Source organism: Limanda limanda, chromosome 11, assembly GCF_963576545.1.
Source record: "Limanda limanda chromosome 11, fLimLim1.1, whole genome shotgun sequence".
NCBI lineage: Eukaryota > Metazoa > Chordata > Actinopteri > Pleuronectiformes > Pleuronectidae > Limanda > Limanda limanda.
This window is the reverse complement of record NC_083646.1, coordinates 6,426,653-6,453,106: the sequence shown is the minus strand read 5'-3', so window position 1 is coordinate 6,453,106 and position 26,454 is coordinate 6,426,653. Positions and strand designations below refer to the sequence as shown.

General features: G+C 42.1%; 1 protein-coding gene across 2 annotated transcripts; it reads left to right on the top strand.

Moving 5' to 3' along the window:
• Positions 1 to 831: 831 nt before the first annotated feature.
• Positions 832 to 24,289, top strand: phldb3 (pleckstrin homology-like domain, family B, member 3). Of its 2 annotated transcripts, none has more exons than XM_061081029.1 (15): positions 832 to 1,371; positions 10,139 to 10,294; positions 10,608 to 10,718; positions 11,428 to 11,565; positions 11,973 to 12,101; positions 13,939 to 14,121; positions 16,268 to 16,378; positions 18,522 to 18,623; positions 19,130 to 19,217; positions 19,819 to 19,984; positions 21,668 to 21,749; positions 22,100 to 22,249; positions 22,608 to 22,818; positions 23,349 to 23,434; positions 23,760 to 24,289. In XM_061081029.1, exons 2-15 carry the CDS (start codon positions 10,148 to 10,150, stop codon positions 23,892 to 23,894), a joined length of 1,839 nt encoding a protein of 612 aa, XP_060937012.1. In that variant the 5' UTR covers positions 832 to 1,371; positions 10,139 to 10,147; the 3' UTR covers positions 23,895 to 24,289. The 2 variants fall into 2 exon arrangements, with proteins under 2 accessions (XP_060937012.1, XP_060937011.1); XM_061081028.1 differs by lacking the exon at positions 832 to 1,371 and adding an exon at positions 7,680 to 7,763.
• Positions 24,290 to 26,454: the final 2,165 nt, after the last annotated feature.

The following is a 26,454-nucleotide window of genomic DNA, read 5'->3' as shown; positions in this document are numbered from 1 at the left end:
AAATAAATATAACAGGCTGATAACAAGTTTGCTTTTAAGGCGTTGTCTGTTACAGCTCTGACTGAAATATGTGTAGGTGTGAACATATCTGCCCAAGGATGTGATACTGATGACACTGAGGGGGTCAAGAGGTCAGGAGGCCCCTCAGCCACAGCCTCTTCAAAGATGCTATTTATATGTCTCGTTGTAAGGGTGGGACAATCATTCCTGAGTAAGGTGGCCTTGAAGGGAAAATTACAACTGCAAATAATAAAAATAATAAAAAAACAATCACAAAACACGTGGACACTACGACCGTCCAATCAGCAAAGACACGTCGGCTGGTAGCTTTACTTTAATGTTAATGCCGTTGAGTGTTTGAGTTTAGTTGTTGCTTTTTTATTTGCTGTTCGTGCATTTGTTGTGTTTGTGAGGTTGTGTTTTCACTTGGCTGATTGCCACGGAACCTGGTGGTTGATCCGATATGAGACTGGGAAGAACCCAATCCATTTTGGTGCGGAGCAGGAATAAAAAATGGAACCCGATGCAATAAAATCAGGAGAGTTTTTGAAATTTGGTGCAACTTGATCGTTTTGGGCCTTGGTGGTTTTCATTTCTGGGTGAAACATCCCTTGAAGACTGCTTAAGAAATCTGAAGAAAAAAAAAAGAATCAAAAATGCTGGAACAAATCTCCCATAATCTGTTTTGACCTTTAAGTTCTTCCTCCTGCTGTATCACTGTTATATTAAAACCAGCCCAGTGGGAGTCTGTCGTTAGAAGCATTACGGGGTTTTATTGTTTCCCTGGCAGTCTGCCTGGATGATTCCTCAGATCCGAAATGAGAAAGTCCCGCCAGATCCCGGAATAGAAATCTCATTTCAGTGCAGGGTATACTTGAACTCTGACGGTTCCCTGTAACAGCCCAAGAGGGAAAAGAACAGAACTTTGTAAAGGGGGATATGAAGTTTGTTTTATTTTTGCAACCAGCTCAGAAACACACGGTCTGGTCGGTGCCCGCCTCCGTCCTCCTCCACCTCCTCCTCCTCCACATGCGTCCGGCTCAGTCTCACCTGTTGACGCCGACCAGCAGCTCTCACTGACCCGCGGGTCTTTCTTCTGAATCCCGGGTGGGACCGAGACAAACCCGGATTACATCAACCGGAGAGGAGAAATCTGACGAGGCTCAAATTCACAGAAAACTACCGGAGAGTCACTTTTTACGCGATCCAGGCTCCGTGCGTGCGTGCGTCCCCGAAAACGAAAGCGCATGAGAGTTTGCTGAAGTGACGTTTCTCCGCTTGTTTAGTTTCCTCCTCTTTCTCCTGAGTGTGTGTCATGAAGCGGAGGAGCCACAGCTGCTGGAGCCGCTGAGGTTGGAGCACGATTCCCAGGTAAGAGTCGAGCTTCCTTCGCTTTCCTTCGCTTTGGCACCAAATCTGACCAAAATCGCTCCAAATCCCCAGAAACACTTTACGCACAGAGCAAAAAGTGGATTCTGTGGCAAACATCAGGCAAAGAAACTATAATTCACACACAGCACAGCTCTGACGTCTCTGTGTGTGCGTGTGTTTGTGTGTGTGTGTGTGTGTACGTGTGTTTGTGTGTGTGTGTGTGTGGTGGGGGCATCTTTTTAAAGCTCCTGCTCTCATAACAAAAGAGGAATTAAAACTGCTTCCTGGAGTTTAAGGCACTTACAGAGCAAAACCTGCCTCCTTGCTTTAGAACATTCTTTGGCTGTGAGTGTAAAACAGTCTCGGCTCATTGATTCATTCATCATGATGAGTCAAATCCCTCCCTCTGGCCTAAATACATAGGTTACTACTGTTTAGATATACTGTTTCCCACTGTATTGACAATTCATATTTGCATGTTACTTCATTTTATTCCCCTCTTTTCCTCCTTTTTACACATTTTATAGCTGTAAATGTATCATGATAAAACGTGTTCACATTAGTCAATATTGATAACGTCAATAGTTTAGTTTCCAATATTGATATCGTCAATATTGACAATAGGCATCAGTTTACAAACCAATGTGTTGTGTAAGTTCAGAATTTAATGACATGGAACTTTATTTTATTCCCTTCTTTTTTATGATCTGTTTGTTTTTAATATCTTCCTTAATTTTAATTCCCCCTTTTCGTCCACTAAAGCACTTTGGAACTTGTGATATATGAACATTATTGATAGAAGCACCTTTTAGAAAATATTCTTTTCAATCTGTTGAGTAACTTATTCTAACTAATTTATATTTTTATATAACCTAATGCTATTCCTTCATTCATGTTATATATCAAGTTGATATCAATAATTATAACGATAAATGGTTCGTCATTTGTTTTTCTTCGAAGTTTAAAGACAGATTTTTGCCTGAACTACGCAGAAGCAATTTATTGATAATTAACTTTTGCTATATTGCTTTTGATGAAGAATACATCACGATAATTATATAATAACACTAATAATGTTATTCGCCAATCCTGATTCATCACTTATCTGTGAAAACATTCAAAGTAACTTTCTCTGAGCAAAATTATTTGTTTTCCAGTCCCACCTCGTCCCGTAACAATAACCTCAGCTCACAAAAAAGCAGCCTTTTGTTTACAGTGACCCTGGGATATCTCTCCTTTTATCCCTCCATCAGCACACGCAGGGTAAACAGAGTGGGTGGGAGCGTGGCTTTGAGGAGAGATTGCCTCGGGTGGGGAGGGTTCACCGTCTGGGGAGTTCTGCCTTTCAGTTATTCTCTCTCTCTCTCTCTCTCTCTCTCTCTCTCTCTCTCTCTCTCTCTCTCTCTCTCTCTCTCTCTCTCTCTCTTGCTCACTCGTCTTGTTTTGACCATGACTGGAGACAAATCTGTGTCTGAGCCCCGCGTCCCAGTCGCTCATTAATGGCTCACGCTTTCTTGCATCACAGTATCGAGAGATTTACTCAGGCCGAAGGAATGTCCGTGCAGTAGGAGCTGACGTGATTACCCACCGCAGACGGCTGGGAACTGATAAACGCCTTCAGATAATGTCTCACGTTAAAACAACGTTTGTCATCATAAATTCAGGCTTTTAAAAATTTCCATGAATGAGGTTTTCTCCAGGGTAAACTTAGTTGCAGCCTCAAGGTAGATGAATACAAGTCGGCCTTTCTCACACTTTGACTTTGTCACAGGACAAAATATTACATTAAGTAGAGTCTATTATTAATTTGTTCCTGGGAACTATCACAGCAGCATCCGGGCCTTGAGACTAGAATACCATGTCCTGCTTCATTGCTGAGGAATCTATTGTATTTAACATAACAATGTCACCTAATAATATAAAATAGTTCCCATCGCATTGTTTCCACCGAGTCCTCGGTCCTCAAATCACATGTGTATTGCAATCAACGTCACAAAACAGAAAAAACTTATTGACGGACAAATTGATGAATTGAAAACTAATTTCAGCTCTCCATTGCAGTTTATTGTTGTTGTCATTATCCGTCAGCCGATATTTCCCAGAATGCCATTCACTTGGTTCAGGGAAACATGTAGTTGTAATACGAGAAGAATATCGACGGCAGCTGAACTGAGACAAGCTACCGATTCGTTGAGTGTAACATACAGTTGTTGTTGTTGTTGTGGTACATTTTCAGTCGTTAAACCTTAATATCTTGTTTGGATTTTGTACAGAGCCAAAAAGCTCTTTCGCGGCTTATTGTGTTCTGGTATTTACTATTTGCAGAAGTTGGTTTCTTTGTGGAAATGAGCCGATAAAGCCCAGACACCCTTTAACTGCTTGTCTTGCAGGAACCGGTTAATCAACTTCTCCATCTACATTGAAGTTCTCCTAATCTTGGATCTTATATCTGGAAAGAAGTCAAACATATGATACTGTCTGACTAATGCCAGAACTTGACACTTGATGTTCGACTGACGATGGAGATTCCCACAGCATGACTGGGAAAGGCACAATAATACAATAGAGACATAGCAGCCTGTATATAAAAGTTCTGGTTTATTTTGGTCATTTATTTTCCTTTTAATGTTAATCCTCACTTAGTTAATGGCATGATGCAGAATGTTGCTATTTCCCTTCAGGTGACACCGAGCTGCGGGATTAGATTTGTTATGTGCGGCCCTGTCGCCCAGGTGTCACGGGGGATTGGTCACTTTGTCCCACAGTAACATGGTGACAGCTCTGTGACATCCACCACATCTCACCTGCTCTTCCTGCTCCCACGCCGTGATGACAGCTTCCTACACGCCGTGATGACAGCTTCCTGCTTGCTGGCGCCGAGCCAGCAGGAGCCGCACACAGGAGGTCCAGAGGTCAGCGCAGAGTAGTCGTCAGCATTTAGTCAGATGACAGCTTGCCCTTTGCTTGAATGGAAGAAAGCGAGAGGATGACAGTTCTTATCTGAGTTGAAGAAGATGTATTTTACCTTTTCAGTGATTATTTTCTTGTGGATGTGAAAGTGATGCAAATTGAAAAAAGCTCAAAGTCTGGTACAGAAAACCCTGAAGCTCCTGTAAGGCCTCGTCTGGTCAATACCTATCTTAATAAGTATAATATAAGAAAATGATTAAGTATTGTCCATGTGTCATGTGACCTCATGCACGTCTAGCGGCTAGTGATGGAAAGTGTTGACCAATCACAAGAGACAGTAGCTATAACCAATTGTTTTCAGACAGAGGCTGAAAGAGGAGCTGCAGCAATGGACAGTAAAGATGTTTCTTTCTGCACAGACACATTCACAACAGCAACAAATCCTCCGCAGTATTCAGACAGAGGCAGGAAGTAACTTATTGTTTCCGCTGCGGAGATCACGTGAAATCTTTGCTGTCGTCTTCTATGTGTTGGACTTTTTCACTCTGAGATATTTGTTTTCTGTTCACGTGTTAGAAGGATCCCCCGCTGTGTTCTCTCATGGAATTCTCTGGAATTTTCGACAGAAGTTTTCACTATAGGAGGCCGGGCGGATAAAGTCTGCAGATAATCCTTCGGCTCTGACTCTGACATTTGTGTTCACACATGCGCCTCATCCAGGGAGAACATGCAGAGTTCAGTGCATGTCTCCAAGCAGCTAATGAGGAAAGTGATGTATTTTCTGAGCTTTACAGCCTGTAAACCTTTACCTATAATAACCCAAATTAAACTTATGAACTTGAGCAGCCTCTAAGGGAGCATCATCTTGCTTTTTTCATTAAGCTTTTTCATTACTTGTGTATTTCTTTCTCTGAAAAGAGCCAAATTATAGCATGGACAGTCCAAATTTGAAAATGACTTAATGCTCTGTGGAAACACTGTGTGCATCAGATACTGATATGATGATGTCAGGCTGCTACTGAACACTTTAAAAGCCTGGAAATTTGGTCCATTTGCCCGAAGCTGCAGCCTGTAATTGTGGCCAGTACAAAAAATAAGTGTGTTGTCCCACTAGTTCAAGTTGCTTAATACGTCATTTTGGTCTCATGCCTTCTGCAGATGCAGAGTCAGCCACTTACAGTAAGTGAAGAGGTATTTTGTCATCTGGATTGTAGATAACCTTCTGGTCAGTGTCACGCCACGGTGCAGAGTTTGTACAGTGCAGTACGATGCAGTTCAGGGTCGCAGTGAACGTGTGTTTGTGCTGAGCTCGGCTGATTTCACCACCATAATCCTCTGGAAACGTTTGAGCTCCATAGACTCTGTCAAAAATCCCACACATTCTCTAAAACCGGGTAAAGTCAACACAGATGTTGCTTGACTGTAAGTTTATCCGGCGAGATGTCGTAAATAAAGCGAGTTCAAGTGATCGACTGTAATCGTTTTTTTATTTCACAAAAATGGCAGATCCCACCTGAGCCCACAGAGCGAACACACGTGTTGTAACCCAGAGATTAGTCCCTGTCGAAGCAGTCCATTCACTTATTCATTCATTAAAGGAGAGATGAATAAGATTACCAACAGTGATCCCTCACATGTGTCTCTCTGAGGTTTCTACATATTTTTACCTGTGAAAAGGGTTTTTAGTAGCTTTTCCTTACTCTTGCTGAGGGTTAAGGACAGAGGATGTCACACCATGTTAAAGCCTTATGAGACGAATTGTGATTTGTGAATGTGGGCTATACAAATAAAACTTGATTGATTGATTGATAGATCTTTTATACATTTTGTGAATGTGTGTTGCTGTATTGAAAAAATATTCTTGGAAAGAGAAAAGCAAAAAAGCCTCTATTATTATGTAACGACATGTCACTTTTTTGATGTGAGTGAACTGAGTGTGACTTGACCTCCTGACCTCTGTGGATTATTTCTGCATTGTACACCGCCCCCCCCCCCCCCTCTCGTCTGTACAGGATTTGCTCACGCGCTCAATGTGTGACATGTTTTTCCCAATGATGCCGCTGAGCGCACAGTGACAAGCCACAAACAGCTTTCACACCCACACAGAGCTCGCTGCCGTCACAGCTCTTTTGTCCTGCTTGTGGAATATCGCTGTTGTCAGTGTGGACTTTCTGGTTTTGTGTACACAATGCTTAGCCTCACCTTTCCTTTTCAGCTTCTCACCAACAAGGGGTCCCGACGGGGTCATTTCAGATCGCTGCTGTGTGCGAGGGCTGCGATTCGAGTTAAATGCTGTTTTCAGGTTCCAGTTACGCATCAGTCACACTCTAAATATGCTGAGGCCCAGGTTTTAGCTCCAGTGCATCAGAGACTAACATGTTGTGAAGGAAGTACAGTTATATAAAGAGACGTATATGGGAAAGCGTCTGTATTTATATTGAGCCTTTCTAGTCAGTACAATTTTTGCCATTCACCCAATCACACATTCATACAGTGCATTTGTGTGCAGCACTTCCTCTGTCACACAACACATAACACACACTCAGGGGACTGGGATCAGCCCCACAACCATTTAATTTTTCACTTTTTATAAACAAGTATCAGTCAAACCTAGAACGATGAGGAACAGACTCGTTGCCTCACACAGATTGGACGTTTCCGTCTGCTGTACTTTTTCATTTAGTGGACACTTGAGAAAAATTACTCATGTTCATTTTCATTTATCTGTGGAACTATTTGCAGTTAGCAAACGTTTCCACCTCAGCCAAGTTCAAAACCCAAATTTTTATTAAACTCACAGATTCATTAAAGTAAAAAAAAACTAAGGAGACAATATTATTAAACAGCCAATTAAGATACAATATAGATTCTTACTTTAGAGGAAATGTTTTGCAGACATATTTTCCACATGTAATTTTCCTCGGTTTGTTATTTGGTTCTTCTCTGGTCAACATCTCCACTCTCCAAACATATCTGAACTTTTAGAATGGCAGAAGTCCATTCATTGTCTTTTGAGTGCCCTGCTCTGCAGAGTTGGAGGTGATGACTGAAAACTCTTGTCTTGTCATCTAAGCTTTTCTAGATGTAAACAACATGGCAGCTAAGTAATGTTTAGCAAAGCTTGTGGTCTGTGATTTGGCAAACTGTCTCTGGAGGAGTTCCGAACAGGCTGTGTATAGATTCACATGATAACCTCGTTTGGATTTAACAGATTTAGGCTGTTAACACATGCAGGACATAAACAAACCGTTTATTGATCGACTTCTGATCTGAATCAGTTGATCAGAAACCAACGAGCGGCTGAAACCTCGGGGGGAGAGAGAGGGAGAGAGAGAGAGAGAGGGAGAGAGACAGAGAGGCAGTGATAAGACTTTGCTGATGTGAGTTCACGGTGAGATAACGTGGCACAAGTAACATTCCTGTTTGGACGCAGCCCTCTCTCCCTCACAGAGCTCCGACTGTGTGCATGTGTTTGTGTTATGGTGAGTCAGCTGTTGCCGGTTATTGCTGATCTGTGGCTGATAATTATCATCGCAGGCTGACCCACGGAGTCCCGCAGTCTTCCTGGGTCAGTTTGAAGTTGATGGTCGTGTCTTGTGTTACCTTTCGGGTTAGTTAGTACATCGGGCAAACAAGCACAGGAAAGTAGACTCGATGCCGAACAGAGAAATCAAGCTAATTTATTTTGGGCACAAAACCCCCGATTGTTCTCCACTGTGGCTCTGAGGCTAAACATGACTGTGCTGATTTATTTTTCCGTCTTTACTTGCTGCTCTTCTCTCTGTCTCCTTGTGAAACTTGTGTTTGTTCAGTCTTTTGTTTGTTACATTGGACAAACTGTGTTAACATGAAAGCGTGGACTTTACTCTAGAATGTCAGTGTCCCTCTCGGCTCTGCTGAGTCGATAGTGTATCTGAGTGGACTTTAGCTGGAGGTCACACAGCAAAGGCTGTTTGGATGATAATGTGACTCAGTGTGAATCTCCGTCTGCCTCGTTCTCCCTTGAGGCCGACGGCTTTTCCTGGGCAGCAGCAGCTTGGAAAGCATCACAGTACAAACTGGATTGTCACTGAGTGGAGCGCACGCCTTCGCCAAGGCTCCTCACTTTCAATCAAGTCGCACCAGATCACTCATCAGACGTTTTCAGACATGAACTCCATGTCTGGTCGCTACGCAGGGTCACAAGTGTTCACATCAGGAGGCCCGACATGGCATTTAAGTCCCGCTGTGGAAATCACGTGTTTTTGTTTACAGCAAATCGACACCGGCTTTGGCTCTAAGAAGCAAAAGCACTGACGTCCGCCCTAATCCCCAAAGGCTCTCAAATTTCGCCGTCTTTTCAGATCGACACCTTTGTCGGCTACGTGTATGGCAGCTCTTTTTCACCCTGAGATATTTGTGTTCTTCCAGTTCACTCAGGCCTTTTCCGAGGGGGCTGACAGGAAATTCTTGAAAATATCTGGACAACTGACTCAGACATTTGCGTTCGCACACCAGAGTTCAGTGCATGTCTAAAAAGGAAAAGTTTGAGAAAATGTCCTGGAAGCTGTAGATACCAGTTATGATCCAATGCGTCATTTCAATTATGGCATCATTCAAATCTGTGAAAGTGTCAAAAAACACATTCTTAAATAAAGTAATGAAATGTTCCCGGATCCCTTTGGCCAAAATGTAATGTTTTCGTTCTTGGCCCATCTCCCATTTTTCCACGAGTTTCATTGAAATCTGTTAAGTGATTTTCTATGTAATCCTAATAACAAACAAACGGATGTAACCTCCTTGTCAGTGGGGATGAAAAATATGATAACATGAGAAATATGTGAAGATGAATGTATCCTGTTATATATCCATGGACACTTCTAAAAACTCCTCAAGACATGTCACCCTTCACTTCCTCTGTCCCCCCCCCCCCCCCTCTACCTTGTCAGTCAGTGTTTGGACGCCCTCACTCATATCTCCTCTGTATATTTATCTCTCCGCTTCCAATCGGCCTGCATTCTCCTGCAGCCCTAATAAGGTCTGGGTACAAGGAGAGAGGGAGGGCACGGAGGGCGAACGAGGCTGGTGGGAAAAGGTCGGACAATAGGCTGCAGAAGTATTTTTCCCACAAATCGGTTTCGGTCCGTGCACACGTTTGCGTGTTTCTGCCGATGCTGAGACGAGACCACACGGATGAGGGAGAAAGGGATGAAAATAGAATAAAGCTCCGTGGATAATAAAGGCCTTTAGGTCAACGTATCCCTGAATGATGGGAAACGCTTTGATGCAGACGGGTTCAAATACAGTATCGTGGTAAATGCACATGAATGCAACACAGATCAAAAAAGCAACTCTAAAGCTCAGACTTCAAAGTTTGCTCGGATGTATTTCAGTGGCCGTTTTCTCATTGTTAGCTTTCACTGATTGTTCCGGCTTCTTTTATTTACTGTCTCTCCGCTGACACGAAAGCCTCCAACAGGAGAGAGAGCCGCGATGTATCACCGTCGTGTCGGCGTTCACCGAGTCCTCCGCTGAGAGAGAGTCCCTGAAACACGACCACGAACCACGAACCACATCCTGTATCCTCTCCTCTTCCACGGCCGTGTAGTTTCTCCTCTTTAACTCTCGGTTCCTCTGAGGTGGTTTCTCCATCTCAGACTTGTTTCTGGAAGCCGCTGTGGTTGGGGTTGGGGGGGGGGGACGGGGGTGTTTTTAAGTGCTTCTGCAGTGTTACTCAGCTGTGCTATCGCCCTTTGTAAACTGTCACCTGATCCCATCTTACTTCAACCGTGCAGCAGATTAGATTACCACAATGTTTTCTAAAGTCGGCCAGACCCCCCTCTCATGAATTGCCCCCCCACCTCTCCTTCTGTCTCAGCCTTTAGAAATGCCCCAACACAACATGGAGAGCCCCCGGCGCCAGTGGCCACAGGGGCTGCAGCCGCCGTGGGTCGCCCGAGTCGCTGGGTGTCAGAGTCCAGGTTCCTCGGGGGCGGAGTCGGACACGGAGAGCAGCAGCACGGAGAGCGAGAAGGTAAGCTGGTGATGATGATGATGATGATGATGATGATGATGATGATGATGATGATGATGATGATGATGATGATGATGATGATGATGATGATGATGATGATGATGATGATGATGATGATGATGATGATGATGATGATGATGATGATGATGATGCAGTGAGTGGCTGTCAGTGGTTCGCTCATTCATGTGAAACGATGCGGTGGCGACACATGAAACCAGCATCTCTTTGGACGCATCTAAACCGATGACTCACACCACATATCTAGACTAAACTTCTTTGTTTTGAGGTTTGCTGACTCTTTCTTTTCTGTCAGTCCTGCGTGAAGAGGCTGGATTTGGGCCCGCTGAGGCTCCTGCCGTCGCCCTCCAAGCTCCAGCAGCGAATCGCAGAGATCGACCAACAGAAGGAGGAGCTGAAGATTGAGGTGAGCACGTGAGACGTCCTCAGAAACATCTAATCCTTCCTGTACGGCACATAGATGGAGATGAATCAGAAGCTAAACAGTCAATTGATTAATCAGGTCAATCAATGGAAAACTGAGGCGATTGAGAGATAATGTAGTCGTTTATCAATAGTATAGAAACATTTGCAGTTTCCAGCTCCTCAAATGAAAGTATCTGCTGCATAAATAATACAATATCTTTTGATATCTCACTCAAGCTCTGAGAAAATTAATTTTGAACTATTTGACATTTAAAGGATAATTTAAACCAATCAGCTCCAAATTGACATTGTTTCTGCCTTGTCTTGTACCTCAGCCGTCCATAAAAGTTCACATAAATCTGCTCCGTAGTTTTTGCGTAATCTTACTGACAATGAAACCATAGCCCCCTCTGAGGTAATAATCAGAGGCTGCAATATATTATTATTATAAAATAAGAGGCAAAGTATCAAGAGTTCATGTTTTACTCAAGGGTTTTTTTTAATACTCAATTACAAATCATCAACCAAGTCTTCAAGGAAAAACAACAACAACTCTGAAATGATTCCGAGTTTGTCCCTGCTCTGCATTTCTTAATCTCCACGCCATGTTTCCAAACGCCGCCACAGTCACGGTAAAGGAATGCGTGTCTCTCGACTTGCTCGAGCTCCGGTCAATGTGATTCAGCTGAGTCGTGTCTCCTGTCGTTCAGCTGCAGCTGGAGATCGCTCTGCTGCAAGGCGAGCTGCAGACGGAGAGGAAGCAGCTGCACAGACACACACAGAAGCTGCAGGCGCTACAGCAGCAGGCCGGACCCAGAGAGACGCACAGACACACAAACAGACACAAGGTAAGAACCACAACACTCGCACACTCACTGCAATGTTCTGCAATATATGTGAGAATTGTGGTTTTGCTACAGCAGTAGATGGAGTGTATTTTTATCTTATGTCTCATGATTCATTCGAGCTGTGTGTGTTGATGTAACATTTGATTGCAAAGCAGAAGAATCATAGACGCAGCAGAAATAAAAGGCTTAAGGGATTCAACATAAATGTGTGGGCTCGGTCTCGGTCCACTAACATCAACACAAGACCTTCTGAGAAACGATTAGTTGCTACAAGCTCCAGCACAGAGCTGGTCACAGATAAATGTCTGGTTTTCCCAAGTAAGGTTGTGAAATAGAAGTTAATATGTATTTATTTAGCTTTCTGCTCGCTTCACGGATTTTTCCCCTCACCGCGTCTGTTCCTGCAGGAGCAAGAGCGTCTGGAGGCGGAGGGCCTCAGGGTGCAGGAGCTGAGGAGGAGCTGTGAGGAGAAGGAGAAGCTGATCCCGAGTCAGCCGGAGAGCCAGAGAGAGCAGCTGACCCTGCAGCTGCACCAGGTGAGCCCGCTGAGGAGCATGCAGGGTGGGCACGGGTGGAAGAAAGAGTCAAACATTTTACTCAAGTAAAAGTACAAATACAGGGCTTGAGTAACCTGATGGTGGCTGTCGCAATAAAACTCTTGCAACCATTGCACGTTGTGGCCAGCTCAGCATAAAAGTTATTACCTACTCTCTTTTAAATGTACTTAAAGTATTCAAAGTAAGTAAAAGTACATGACGTGATCAGTTCGAGGGTGGTTCTTCCTCATCAGTGATGCTGCTGCAGGAGGCGGGGTCTAATGTAACATGCCCGCTCTGATTGGATCCGTCGACCGATTCCCCTCTCGTTGTACTGGAGGAGAAAGTACAGACATTTGCTGATATATGTATCAGAGTAAAAGTGAAAAGCACCTGAAATATATGTAAATAAAATGTATTTAAGTCCAGTAACAGAGTAAATTTACTTACATCCTTCACTGAGCTTTTGTGAGCAGAGAAGGATTCGGGATCATTACCTGTGCAACACTGGAAACTCTTTTATTAAATACAGACACACAGCAGATCAGTAGAGCTGTAGCTGTGATCAAACTAGAAAAGTATTATAATCTGAATACACAATCTATTAGATTACAAGTGATTCAGTTACCTTTCAAAACCATCACAGAAATGACCAGTTTCTCTTTCTGCTTCGAAAGGGTTTGGGTTGTAAATCTGATTTTTAAAGTTATTCCAGTTCTGAATATTTTCAACATGTCTGATATTTAGATATTAAAATGTTTGAATGAAATATAAACCTGTAACTTGGTGTCTCGGGGCATGACTGTGTTTCGGTCAAAGTGTTGACGTCTGTACATGATGTAATTTCTTTAGCTGCACAATGTGTGATTGTTCAGGACCTGTTCAACCTGGTGTGTCAATGTTTCTCAAGTGTTACACACACACACACACACACACACCCACACTAGTGCTTTGTCTTTTGTGAATGTGACAGAACAAGCTGGGTCTCCGTCTGGTAATGACAGGTGTCGGTGCAGTCCGGCAGCAGCAGGTTGTTACTTTTTGTTGTGACATGTCAGATTTATTTTGAAAGGGATTTATAGAACAGGTTTGGCACAAATAGCTTCACAGAGAAAAGCAAACAAATAGACGACTTGAGAACCGGTGCACAGGAAAGACAGCAGGTGTTTCACTGTTGACACAGAGAGGTCGACAACTGGTTGTGTGAGCTGTGAGAGTTTTTTACTTTCACTTAGATACAAATGTGATTTCTTGGATTTGTTCGCAGAGATAATGTTGAAACTAATGATCTAGATTATTTTTTTAATTATTGGCTGTCTTTTCCTCATGACATTTATGCACAGAATCAGCTTTAAAAAGAAGTTAAAGCTCTTCTCAGATGATGTCGTCTTTGGAAGTTGATTAATGAGCTGACTCACAATAAATTTCACAATGTTACACACACCCACACATCCACTAAAAATGTTACTGAAGATATCTGAAGTCTGTTTTGGGGGGGAAACGCCTATATTTTTTACAGATTATTTTTAAAATGTAAGAGGTGCAGAGGTCACTTGGGCATTTTCAGTCCAAACCTTCGTTGTTTTCACACATTTATGTATTTGTGAAGCTCACATTTAGCTTGAAATTGACTTAAACAATTAATCACTAAAGAAAATAGTTTCCAGATAATCAATTAAGAGACCAAACGTTGCAGCCCAGCGTTATTAGTGTGAAGTGTAGTAAAACACCAAAGGCTGAATACTTGGGCGTCATATGTAAATTGAATTGAGATGTGGGTGGACTTAATGTGGATTTTCAGGATTTGTAGAAAACAGGTTGTCTGTCTTTCCTGCAGGAGAAGGAGGTGATGGAGGCAGCGACTCGGGCCTTCGAAGACTGGGAGTTTCGTTTTCTGGAGCAAGAGAGCAGCATCGACATGGAGGACGAGAGCGCGGAGGAGAAAGAGACGGAGGGAAAGACGGAAGAGCAAGTGGAAAAGGAAGTCGAGGGTCAGCAGCATGCGGTCAGCACAGCACAGGTAAGAGAACTGCTGCAGCGGTTTGAAGCTTATCTGTGTGTCCTGCACCTCGTGTCAGTGTTTACCTTCGGCCGCTGACGTGGGATTAACCTTCGCTCAAACTTCCAGTCAATAGAGATAAGTGACGTCAGAGTTCAGGTGGACAGAGTAACAGGAATCTAATGAAAAGCATCTTCACTAACCAAGTTCATAAAGCTCAGCAATATGGTTCTCTTCAGGGTTTCTGTGTCTCAAAGTCCAAAAATGTCTAAAGTTCAATAATAGCCCTTAAAAATATGTTAAAATATAGGTTACTTGGTTTCAAATATGCTTAGATTAAGTTTGTTCATTTAACGCTACTTTTTTTCCAAAGAGAATTCATTCAACATGTTGTAGTTCTTCTTAACGATGCAGATATTAACACGCTGTAATAAAACTACAGATCAGACCCATGTGTAACTCATAACTGTGTCTACAAACACCTGGTAAGAGTTGTAGAAATGTTAAATAAAACCTTAATCAACAAACTGAAAGAAAAGAAAATAGGAAAAATAAATAAATAAGAAGAATACAAATAATAGAGTTAATTAAAGATGGGATAAAAGAGATATAGTAAGAATAAGGAAAAGAGAGTAAACTAAAACGAACGTAAATAAATTAATAAAACTAAAAATGTCTAAAAGACCAGTCTTAGTCAAACGAAAGATAGGTTCCAAATTTAAGTTGAAAGATTTCCACACTTCTATTTGCTCTCAGATCCTGTGGCAGACTGACCACTGCTGCACGTCTGCTTCATTTTATCTTCACCTTATGGGGACGAACAAGTCATTCTTGGGCTTTTCCCTCATATCTGTCCCACTTCACATACGTCTTTAATTGAATTCAGTCTGGTCTCGTTGAAACCTGCAGAAACCGTGTCTGTTAATGTGATCACAGCCTGGACGCATGCAATGATAAACAAGAATGTCATTGTCATGGTTTGTGTTGGAGCAGCAATAGTCTTGCGACATTAATAACCCATGATGCTCGTCCACCTCGACTTCCACGAGCTCGACTGACTCTCTCTTTTATTCGTGACCGGCAGCTGACACAAAAGTTAATGACTGTGTCGGACCTCAGCTCCGACACAGTCATTAACTCAGGCTGAAGTTGCTTTATGTTTCTCTTACTTGAAAAACTCCTGTTTTGCCGCTTCTATCAATTTTACAGTGAGCTGAAATTCATTGTATCATTTTGTGAGTTAGAATAAGGGGACATCAGAACAGGAAGTTAACTTCATAGGCTGAAACATGTGCATTGTTTACAGTAGAATTATTAAAGTCAAATTTGGTATTTATTTATTGCCTGTTAAGGACTGAATGCCACATTTGATAGTCTGGTCAGGAGGAAAATGAAACACATACACACTCTCCTCTCCCGTCACGCTCCATGGTTGTCCTTGCAAGTTAAAACTTGTCACCACCCCACCCCCCCGTCGGTTGGTGACATGAACATGAACTCTTTACCTCATTCTCACCTCTATCCCCCCGACGCCGTCACATGACTCTGTACAGTGAGCGTAATCACATCAGAGGCCACCATGAGAGAGAAATCAAAGAGCAGGACGTAGGCGGAAAATAAAAAGATAAAAACACACAAGGGGGATGAGGAACATTTTGGAGCAAGAATTCGTGGCTCCTCAGGATTGTTTCGTTCAATGTGGAGATTAGAGTGTTTTTTAACAGTGTTATTACAACAGCTATATTACACTTGAGCCTATTCATGTTCTACACATGTGTTCAAATTCGACTCTGCATTTCCTCGTGCCCTTAACGATACACGTGCCAAGTGGGAAACTGATGAAATGAAGGATTCTCGAGATGTGTGAGCCACCGACAGACGGACAGAGAGATATTTGTGAAAATTGAAAGATGTGCTGCCCTAAGGTGCTGCTTTAATATAAGCCATCATTTCATCGAGTTAAACCCTCGTGCTTCTCATTAACTTGCTAAATGGATGTTTGATTTGCATGGTGTCTCACGCGACCCGCACGCTGTCGCATCAGGGAACAGTTAGGCCGGGCCGGGCCACTCAGACGAATCAGCTGCCGCACGTGACGTTTCTTTGGAGCAGATGAGGCCGTGTGGTTGTTGACACTGATGTGAGTTGTGTACTGCTTGTTTTTCAGGAGCGAGTCCAGCAGTTGGAGATGCAGCTGAAGGAGATGGAGAGAGAGAAGGAGAGGGAGCTGACCGCCCTGAGGAAGGAGAAGAGAGAACTCGTCCACACCAATCAAACGGTAATAATCTGGATTATTGCTCCTTCACAACAGACATTTGAATTTTACAAAAAGAAGTGTTATAGCACACAACTGTGAGAATATGAGTTTATCACAGAATCCCTGTATTGAAGTTTATATTTGCAGATATGAAAACATTTATTTCACAGGATACTTATTTATTCCCTTAATTTATACTTGGTTATATTTGTATTTGTAAGTCAGTGTCACTTTATTGTTAGTATCTAAAGTTGTTAACATGTGTTTGACACAGTTTGTAAGTTGCACATGGAAAAGTTGTGGAACCTTTTTCTTGATGACAACATTTTAATAAAAAAGAAATACAACTTTTTAAATATATTTATGCCCTGATATGAGCTTTCTGGTGCATCGGTGCGTCAGCAGAACAGATACATTTATCTTTGTGGCGAACCCATGCAAATTAATCACATGACTGTGAGTGTAGCGGCTCTATGGAGTGTTAATAAGTCTTTCTTCTCAAAGTTCTGTTTTTTACGCACCACAGCACCAAACATGCAAAGTCAGCAAGTAACAAAAGAACCTCGTGGAGTGTTACTTAGATGTTTCCCCCAGGAGCTGGGTGGGGGAGACCAAAACAGAGCAGGAAGAAGAGTGAATATTGGGCTGATATTCAGCAGGTGGCTGGAAACGCAGCGTCAAACGAACACTGAGGTTGTTGAATTCACTTTATTTACTTTATGGCACGATATAACATCAGTGTTGTTTGCAGTTGCTGCTGCTCTCAAGTGGCTGAACTGGGTGTAACACACTGGTTAATGTACCTGGACCATGTTTGCTATTGAGCTTACTCATCAAAACAGGTTTTACAGTATAATGGCTAAAGGGAAGTAGTTTTACATACTATTTAACAATCTTGAAAGAAATGTTTGCGTTAGCCAGATGAACATCTTGAAGTGAATCGTCTTGTGTTCGCAACCTGAGGATTTACCGGATGAACCAGTACACAGAAAGTATTCTGACTCCTTTCCTAACTCCACATTTTAATTTCACAGGGCTTTAGTTGAGTTTAGTCAAAAACATCCAGTCAGTTGGCCAAAATCTCCAGATCCGCCCTCACCATGTGTTATCTGTGTTTACATTATGAATACTTGCTACATGTGATTAACTCTGTGGCTAATTAAAGTGTGCTGTGATAATATCACACAGCCGGTGGTTTCCCTTTGATCGGACTTCTGACCGCACCAGTTCAAATGAGGAGGAGACGAGATGCGGGCGAAGTAAAAGCAAATGAGACGTGTAGAGAAAGAGCGAGAGAGAGAAAGAGGGAGAGAAAGAAGAGAGAGAGAGAGAGTGACTGAGAGAGAGAGAGAGAGAGAGGGTGAGAGAGCTTCATTCAGGCCGGGAGGGATGGGCAGGGACAGAGGGAGGAGTGAGTAATGTGAGGGAGGGAGCTGCGTTTGTGAATGTGTGTGTACATGTGTGAGAGGGAGAAGAAGACGAGCTGGGAGAAGTTTCACATCCCTTGCAGCGAGTGGTGAGTGGTAAAGAAAAGTCTGATGAATCTGTGTTGGGCTGACGGGCTTTAAAACTGTGTAGATCAGAAAAAAACCTTCTGCTCTCCTAAAAGAATGGAGAAAGGAGCGAGCTGGAGAGGGGGAAGAAGGGAGTGGCAGTGCAGAGGAGGAGAGAGGGAAGAGACGGTGTCAGACGGCACGACAACAAGTGTGTGTGACTGCAACGACTGGGTGGAGGATGTGGTTTACTCCTGTCATGTGTCATGAACTTGAACTGACGTGAGCGCTCATTGAGAGGAAAAAGTCACGTGCAGCTTTGAAAAGAAAAATGAACGTGATTAGATCTTGAGACACATTTCTGAAATTGGATTTCAGATTTCAGATTTGTCCTGAGACTGTGTCTGTGAAAGTGTGGAGCGGTGGAGGAGCCAGATCAGGGTTAAACACTGGACTGCATGTGGTGACTGAATTGCTCATGTGTTAGTGAGTCAACCAGGGGCAGGCTGGAGGGGAAGATGGTGATGCAATGATAATTAATCTTTAACCCATTATGCTCTGTGTCGGAAATGGAGTTTTTATTCTTCAGACGTCAGTGTCTGTTCCTCGCTGCCTCTTCTCACTCAAGATGCGTCGCCAGATTTCAAATGAAGTTTAATCTGCTCCTACAGGTTCACAAAGAGAAGAAGCCGCTCGCCGATTGGTCAAACATCACCGGCTCCGCCCCCTGCATGATGTCACTGTCCCCTCTGACTCCTCACAAGCCCCCTCAGGTGCGCATCCCGTCGCCATGGATACAGCATGTTCTTTTTCTATTTAATAATTGTTTCATTTTAGTTTATTTATTTTATTCTACTCAAATCTGTAAAACAGCAGCAGTTCTACTAATTTAAAAGTTAAGGCGGCTTATTCTGCTAATTCGAGAGTTAGGCCGTCTATAGCAAATTATTTTAGACTCTGGCTGTGTCGTCTATAAAATGACTCAATTCATACAATAAAACTGTCTTTCCAAATTCACGATTCAAGATAATATCTTCATATGTCTTTTTTTTTTCCTAAAACTTTGAACGGTTGTTTTTTGGGCTTTAAAATTACTTTAACTTGTCAATTAACCAAATAGTTGCATATTTATTTTCTAATGGGAGGTTTAAACTTTATTTAAGATTTTCAGATGAAATTGAAATATTTGTGAGACATTTCCGACTCATTTTGTGCCCTGAGATAAATTCTGCTTTGCAAATAAAAATTAACTTTCCTTGACTGCACCCATATTTTGTAGGAACCAAGCAGAGAAACTGCCAGTTTGCCCAGAAGACGCAGTTCGCATCGCAGCAACAGACTCAACGACCGGCCGCTCTCTGTACAGGGTGAGCTCTCTCTCTCTCTCTCTCTCTCTCTCTCTCTCTCTCTCTCTCTCTCTCTCTCTCTCTCCTCCCTCCCTCCCTCCCTTTCTTTATTTCTTTCTCTCTTTCCATGTTCTATTGTGCTCTTGATTGCTTAAGCTGAGAGACGCCGTGATACAGAACAATCAACTCGCTCTCTCGCTGCACTCATGTCCCCGTTTCTGTCCGACTGTTTGTTCAGCTCCCTCCCTTCTAGTCAAATCGAAGGTGTGTCAGGCGAGTCGGCAGGTTGTCGTTACACTTGGAGAGAGCAGGACTTACCTGTACAGACCGGATGAGCCAGAGAAGCGCCACCACACTTAAGCCCCAAAAACCTTTTCTCGGTTGTCACCAAGTATGAAAGTAGCTTGTTCTGCAAGGGCATGTCCTGTCTTGCCAGGTTTCTCCTCATCCTGACCTTTATTGACAGTAACTGCGCTGTAACTGAATATTCCCGATAAAACGTGATACACCACTTTGATAAACTGCCACCACTTGCAGGATCTCCCCCACGCCGCACCTTATGTGCAGAGCTACCGACTCACATCCTCCTCACGTGTCTTTCTCGATCCTCTTCCTCTCTCAGGGCTGTCGAGGACGCTTCCAGACACCCAGTCCCCAGGGGCACTCGCTTCCCCACTCTCCCCACTCTCCCAACATCGACTCAGCAATGGACACAGCCGACCCGGGACCAGCAACGGCGTCTCGCTCCTCACGCCGTGCAACAGTGCGGCGAGCTCCCGTGCTGCCAGGTCGGTTTCTCCACTGCTCGTCTGATGAACCACTTCTTATGGGTTGAGTGAAATGAAGAGTGGCTTTGTGGGAAGAGGTTGATGCGCTTCTTAGCTTCTTTATCTGGAAGAGTAGGAGCAGGAATGGGATTGATCGCTTGAAGAATTAACAAAGTATCTGAAATGTTTGGTTTCAGAAAAAAGACTCCAAATAAGACACAATGTGAATTAGGTTTTTAAAGGGGACGAATGACACTTTATTCTTTTATTCGGTTATTCTCTAGTTTGTTTTAATGGTTTTTTGAATGTGAAAGTTTTGCAGAGTAAAAAGTCTGTGGTAGAGGGAGCGGCTTTGGCCCAAATTTGCATAATGCACGCCCAGCGGCTTGTTTGGCGTAACTCCTAACAAAGAAACCGGAGGCTGTCATTTCTTGCACGAGCTGGAGGCAGTTGTCCAATCACAACAGAGTGGGCCAACTGACCAATCAGAGCAGAATGGGCTTTATTGTGAGGGGAGGGGGTCTTCATTTTTCAGACAAGGCTGAAAAGAGGAGCTGCAGCAATAGACAGTTTGAGAAAAGTGAGAGTTTTCTGAACATTAAAGCACGTAAAGCTCTTCAAGTAATAACACAAATTCAAATTCTGAGCCTGAATATGAGCAGCATTTGTCTCATTTAATGCTAAACAAAACTTCCAGTGTATAACAACTCAGGTCTTATTTTGGTAGTTTTAATAATAAACAAGCCAAAAGTTTAACCCAATCATCTAAAGCAATGGTTCCTAAACGAAAGGTCAGGATCAGGTCGCAAGATCACCTCTACAATTTCAAAACCACTAGAAATAACATATTACAGCAATAACTCTTATGAAGAATCTGAGAAATATCTTAAATTTCAAATCAAACCATGATAACAAGAAAATGTGTTATCAGCCTTCTGATTTTCTTCATCCCCGACAAGCCCCTAAGGTAAATCTGCAAATTACTGACAGCATCTTGCAAGACTCCAAAAATATCATCACCATGATAAAATGTTTAGACATAGAACATTATTTGTTCCATTGCATCACGGACAAAGAAGCTCTTCTTCTGTCCCGTGCTCTAATAAACAAGATATTCGACAAATAGGTTCCCGTCGCTGGACACATGATTCAACACGCATTTTATTTATAATAATCATAGGTTCCCAGGAATAGTTTAGATTTCGCAATGAGTTTAGTTTAAGTTTCCACAGTAGCGTGAGATGAGGTCACGTGTGAATACATCTGTACTGATTGTGTAACAACTTCAACAGGCGCTCATGTGGAATAAAAAGCTTTATAAAGTACTGTGAATATTACTTTGCAAACACCAAGTTACAGTCTTAAACATGCATGTATGCTGGGTTTGGGCAGAATTTTATAATTGCACGGATCATGATTTTATCTACATTGCTCCTGTCAGCGAATGACTTATTTTGAAGGAGACATATTGTACTGATATTCAGCCACACAAATTATAATATGGATTAGAATTCGATGGGATTAAAAGGTTTGTTTGCCTCCCACATATTTAACTTTGTTTCTAACTCATCCATGTTACTGTGTTTTACTTGACAAAAAATGCAAACAATACATTTGATTGATTTGAATCAACTGTTTTACTCTATTTGCTGAGCGCAGTGATTCTGTTCCCACCAGTAATGAGTGTAACTCTTCCTCCTCCAGCCCGAGTCTGTTGGATCTCGCTGAGATCGAGAAGAAGCTGAGGGAAGCCAAGGTTGAGCGAGAGCGATTGCTCAGAGAGCGGGTGAGTCACCTGCCGACCTCACACTGGGTTAGTCACAGCTGTCAGATCACTGCCACCCACTCAGCTCACGCATGAGGGTCCCAGGAAACGCACAGCAGATGTGTGGATGTTTGTAAAGTGTGTTTTCAGCACAGAGAAATGCAGAGGCTGTAACATGTCTGTGTGATTTGAGTTTATGTGAGTTTTGAACCGGAGAGAGGGAGAAATTAACTAGAAGACGTCAATGAATCATTGTAAAAACAAGACTTTTAGTGCAGAACAATCATTGTCTTTCTTAATTTATTAACCTCGAAGGGGCCGTCACATTGTTTGGAAGATGGTTCATTATTGTCTTTGATTCATGCCCCCAGGAAGAGCGACGGCGGTTGTTGATGGAGGAGAGAAGAGGGAGGGAGCTAAACTCTCCCTTAACAGAACCACCGGAGCCAGAAAGCCCACAAAGACCAGAACCAGAACCAAAGGAGCAGCCGGTCGCCAGCTCCCCCCCAAACTCCCCAGAGGTATGTAAATATCAACGTCACCAACACACCCACATCATAAAAACCTGTTGCTTTTTTTGTGTGTGTGTGTAAACCAAGAGATGCCACTGGAATAATTATATATAATCTCCTTAAACTTCCGGACTTGTATAAAGACACTTTGCAGGTTAAACTTTATGAATATCAAATTAAAAAGTCAGTTTTTGCACAGTAAGGAAACCAGGGAAAGAAAAAGTAGACAGTTTCAAAATTCATGTATAAGAAAGGCAGAATTACATATTTTGTCTCTGTCTGAAGACGAGTGTAACCACGATGAAAAGGCCCTGAATCCTCTGCTTGTCTCTTCACTCTCACATATAAACTCCATTTGCCTCTGCAGCCGCGCAGCCTGCCCCTCTTCCTCTCCGCCAACTTTGACCTCCGGGCCCACGTGGAGTCCCTGGGTCACGGGGTGTCCGGCTGCGGCGACCTGCGGCTGACGCCTCGCCGCTGCGCCGGCTTCCTGACCAAGCGAGGGGGGAGGGTGAAGACCTGGAAGAAGAGGTGGTTCTCGTTCGACACGGACCACAGACGACTGGCCTACTATACAGGTTCGACCGGCTGGAGGGGGGAGGGTTGGGAGGGGTGTGCACACAATGATGTTTGCATGAATGAGAGTCACCAACATTGGATAATTGTTGAGCAAACGACCCAACAGCCCCCTTGTGAAACCACACTTAAATTCAAATTTAGATTTTGATCATTATTTTGATCTTCAGAAAAATCCGTCCCTTTATCATAGCAGATATTTTTTTTATCAATATCCATGATTTATTACACAGGGGACTGGTGTAAGACACCATATCTACAATGTCCAGGAATACTAAGATGAAAGCATAATAATTCAAATATGATAAACTTGTGTAAATGATGCAAAATGATGTTTTTCAGATTCTCTAGAAGAAATATAGGGATTATATAGTTATTGTGGATTATTTTGGCCACAATAATGATGTAGTAAAAACCTCATATAGAAACAGGCTGGATTCATAATACAGTAAGAAAGCAGTAAGAACTTTTATGACTTGAGTACATCCATCGAATCCTAACGACCTTAATTTGCTTCTCCCTTTCTCTGCAGACTGTGATGAGAGGAAGCTTAAAGGAGTCATCTACTTCCAGGCCATAGAAGAAGTTTACTACGACCATCTACGAACAGCCACATCCGTGAGTTCCCGTGACAACACACGCTGACTCAAAGCAACAATATGCTCCTTTTATATTAAACAAACTGAGAAACACCCTGCAGCTTTCTTTACAAACAATTATTAAAAGCAACAAAAGTCTGTTTTGTTGTTTTCCTGCAAAGAAAAGTAATGACAGGATTGTGAGAGCAAAACCAAAAGGATTCAAGCGAACCACTCTAATAATGTAGTGATTCTTATCCATGTAATGTTATTGTTATTAATGAGGTTCTGCACTGAGATAAGTAAGATTAAGTTATGGAAACAACAGCAGCATCTCTGACAGTGTGACTGTGCTCTCTCTCCAGTCTCCTCGGGCTCCTCTGACGTTCTGCGTGAAGACGTACGACCGGCTCTTCTTTCTCGTGGCTTCCAATGCGGTGTCCATGCGGATCTGGATGGATGTCATCGTCACGGCAACAGACGAGCACAGCCGGTATTGACCTCTTGCGCATGTGACTGTTAAAATCCCTCAAGTGCAACTACTGAGCACCGGAGCAGGTCTGGAAGAGATCCACCTTCGGAGCTGATGTGGAGGAAACTGTTACTGGAGGAGTGTGAACCAGCTGCAGACCACAGTGTGCACGCTGGCCCACTTGTTACTGGGAAGTTTTCACCCCCCTCTACTGGTCACTACTGCACTACTACTGGGAGCGGACAGAATACCAGCAGCACCAGTTCACTGTAATGAAATCCAAGTTACATGTCACGTCCTTTTGTCAGTAATGATTGTTGTAAATTGATGTTGTATTAAGTTATTATCTGGAGATTTATATGGGTTTGATATGCAAATAACTGAAGGAATATAAATGCCCTATTAAATTGTTTTTTTGTAAAAACAGTTGCTTTAGTTTGTTCTCTTTTTTCCAAATTTTGTATTGGTACAAGATTTACAAATAAAAGAAATGTTTAAAAACACATTTTCCATCACTCACATCACAGTGGATGGATTCATGTGTTTCTCTTTGCTATGTTGCCATTTTTGCACATTTTTCCAAAGGATCCTCCTGTTGTGCTTCTTGAAATCTCAAAATATGTCTGTTTTATGATGAATTATATCCCCAGAATTTACAATATCCTGTTTTACTTGCTAATAATTGTATTTTTTATCAAATTATCTTTATTCATACTACATTTTCCCTCAGGGAAAGTATTTTTATAAACTACCATCCGTTCCACTCATAAGAACTGGAATTTTTTGAGGATCTAAACTTTTTCCAACATATGTGGCCTTCACGTTGTGTCCTTCCAGCTTCATCGACAATCTTTTTGGTGATGCAAAGCACAAACATACTGCAGCCAGCCAACAGGGGGATGACGTTTTTTGTCTTCACACGTGGGAGCTGTCACATCATCCAGACTTGACAGTGTTGAAACATCTGCTTTTTACTTGATGGAGAAACCATAGAGACCAGTGCTGTTGTCATACAGCATGTGTCTCACCAAATCCAACCCTTTGACGACAGTATTTGTTTAACTTCCAGTCAACTTGACTTTCTACTCAAGTAACCAAATATTTATATGATATGTTGACTTAAATGTGAACTTGTTGATGTATAAATTTATCTTTCCTTGAGCCGTTCTGCATCTCTTTCTGCCTCTCTTCACTTTCTCTTTCCTTCCAAGTTACAGTGATTAGTATTATATTCTGCTTCACATATACAAATAATAAACTTTGTTTGAATCATTAAAGTCAATGGATGTACTTCAGCAAATCCATTGCTCAATGAGGTATTCTGAAATTATATTCCTCACACAAATAAAACCACATATATTTTATAACAAAATGCTGCTTTGGGTACAAGAATATGTTGAATCCTTTAGAAAACAACTGCCCAGATGTGAGTAACTGGACTGTAGAGAAAGTATGAAGACCCTGTTGTGCTGAGCGCCACTCCCCAGACCAATCACACAAGAGCTGAGTGTCCCATCAACACACACCACCACTCGGACACAACCCAGCTGTTGGATTATTACCACTGATGCCCTCAATGCTGGTGAAAAGCTTTTTTAGCCTCCTTCTACCATTAATAGTCAGTATTTATCATTAAAGCTATTTAGATTTTACCTCATATTGCCCTTTTTACCCCAGAAAATAAAGAAACTTCCTGCTGAATATCCTCGTTGGTTTTAAGGTAAGGTAAGACTTGGAAAATGCGAATTACTTCTAGATGTAAGATGTTATCAAACAACTCTGCTTTATTGTTTAAATTTGTGCATAGTGAATCTGTTTAGGTACAAATTTATGTAAATAGCTGCACAGATAAATTGTTATTATCTTTATGTTTCTTTACAAACCTCCAATGTAAAAGCATCAACTTGTTGCTTGAAAATAATTTATATTAATCTTTTATTCGGTCATGTTGCTTTTTCTGCCTGAGTTCTGCTGCTTGTAATACAACTTGTGAACATTTAAGTCAGAGACATGAGCATACGATAAAAAACATCTTTATATTTGTTCTTTTAAATCTGTAAATAGTCTTTATGATGCACGATGGGTTTCCCCTTCGTCTTTCATTTCCTCTTTTCGCATTTAGAGAAGAGGTCTTTTCAATTTTACTGTAAATTTATGAAGCATATATAAATATAGACTTTTTCTTTTTCCTGTTGTTAATGTATTTCATTGTTTTTCTAGAATTGTTGTTCTCTTTTTGCTCATTATTTCTTTCTTCTCATTTTTGCTGCACTTTTCTAAAATAATGTTTTATTTATATTGTTAATTTCCTTTATTTTCAGGTCCAATGTATTAGCCTGAGTCTGTCTTTCTGTCTATCTTTCATTTCTTTCTTTCTCTATCTCTCTATCATTCTATCTGTCTTTCTTTCTATCTCTCTATCTCTCTACCATTCTTTCTTCACTGAATATGTGCAAATTAAAAAAAACTAAAAATATAGAACAGTCTCTAGCATTCCAAGCTTCAAATTATTTACTGTTAAGATATCTTATTTAAATTTTTTTATTTTGCATCAGAATTTAAAAGGAAATTATAAATAATTAACGGAT

What these genes read in the sequence shown, in the direction of transcription:
- phldb3 (XM_061081028.1), top strand. An exon ending in AGCGATTGCTCAGAGAGCGG is followed by an intron (nt 21,750 to 22,099) that starts GTGAGTCACCTG and finishes TCATGCCCCCAG; the next exon opens with GAAGAGCGACGGCGGTTGTT. An exon ending in CCCCCCCAAACTCCCCAGAG is followed by an intron (nt 22,250 to 22,607) that starts GTATGTAAATAT and finishes TTGCCTCTGCAG; the next exon opens with CCGCGCAGCCTGCCCCTCTT.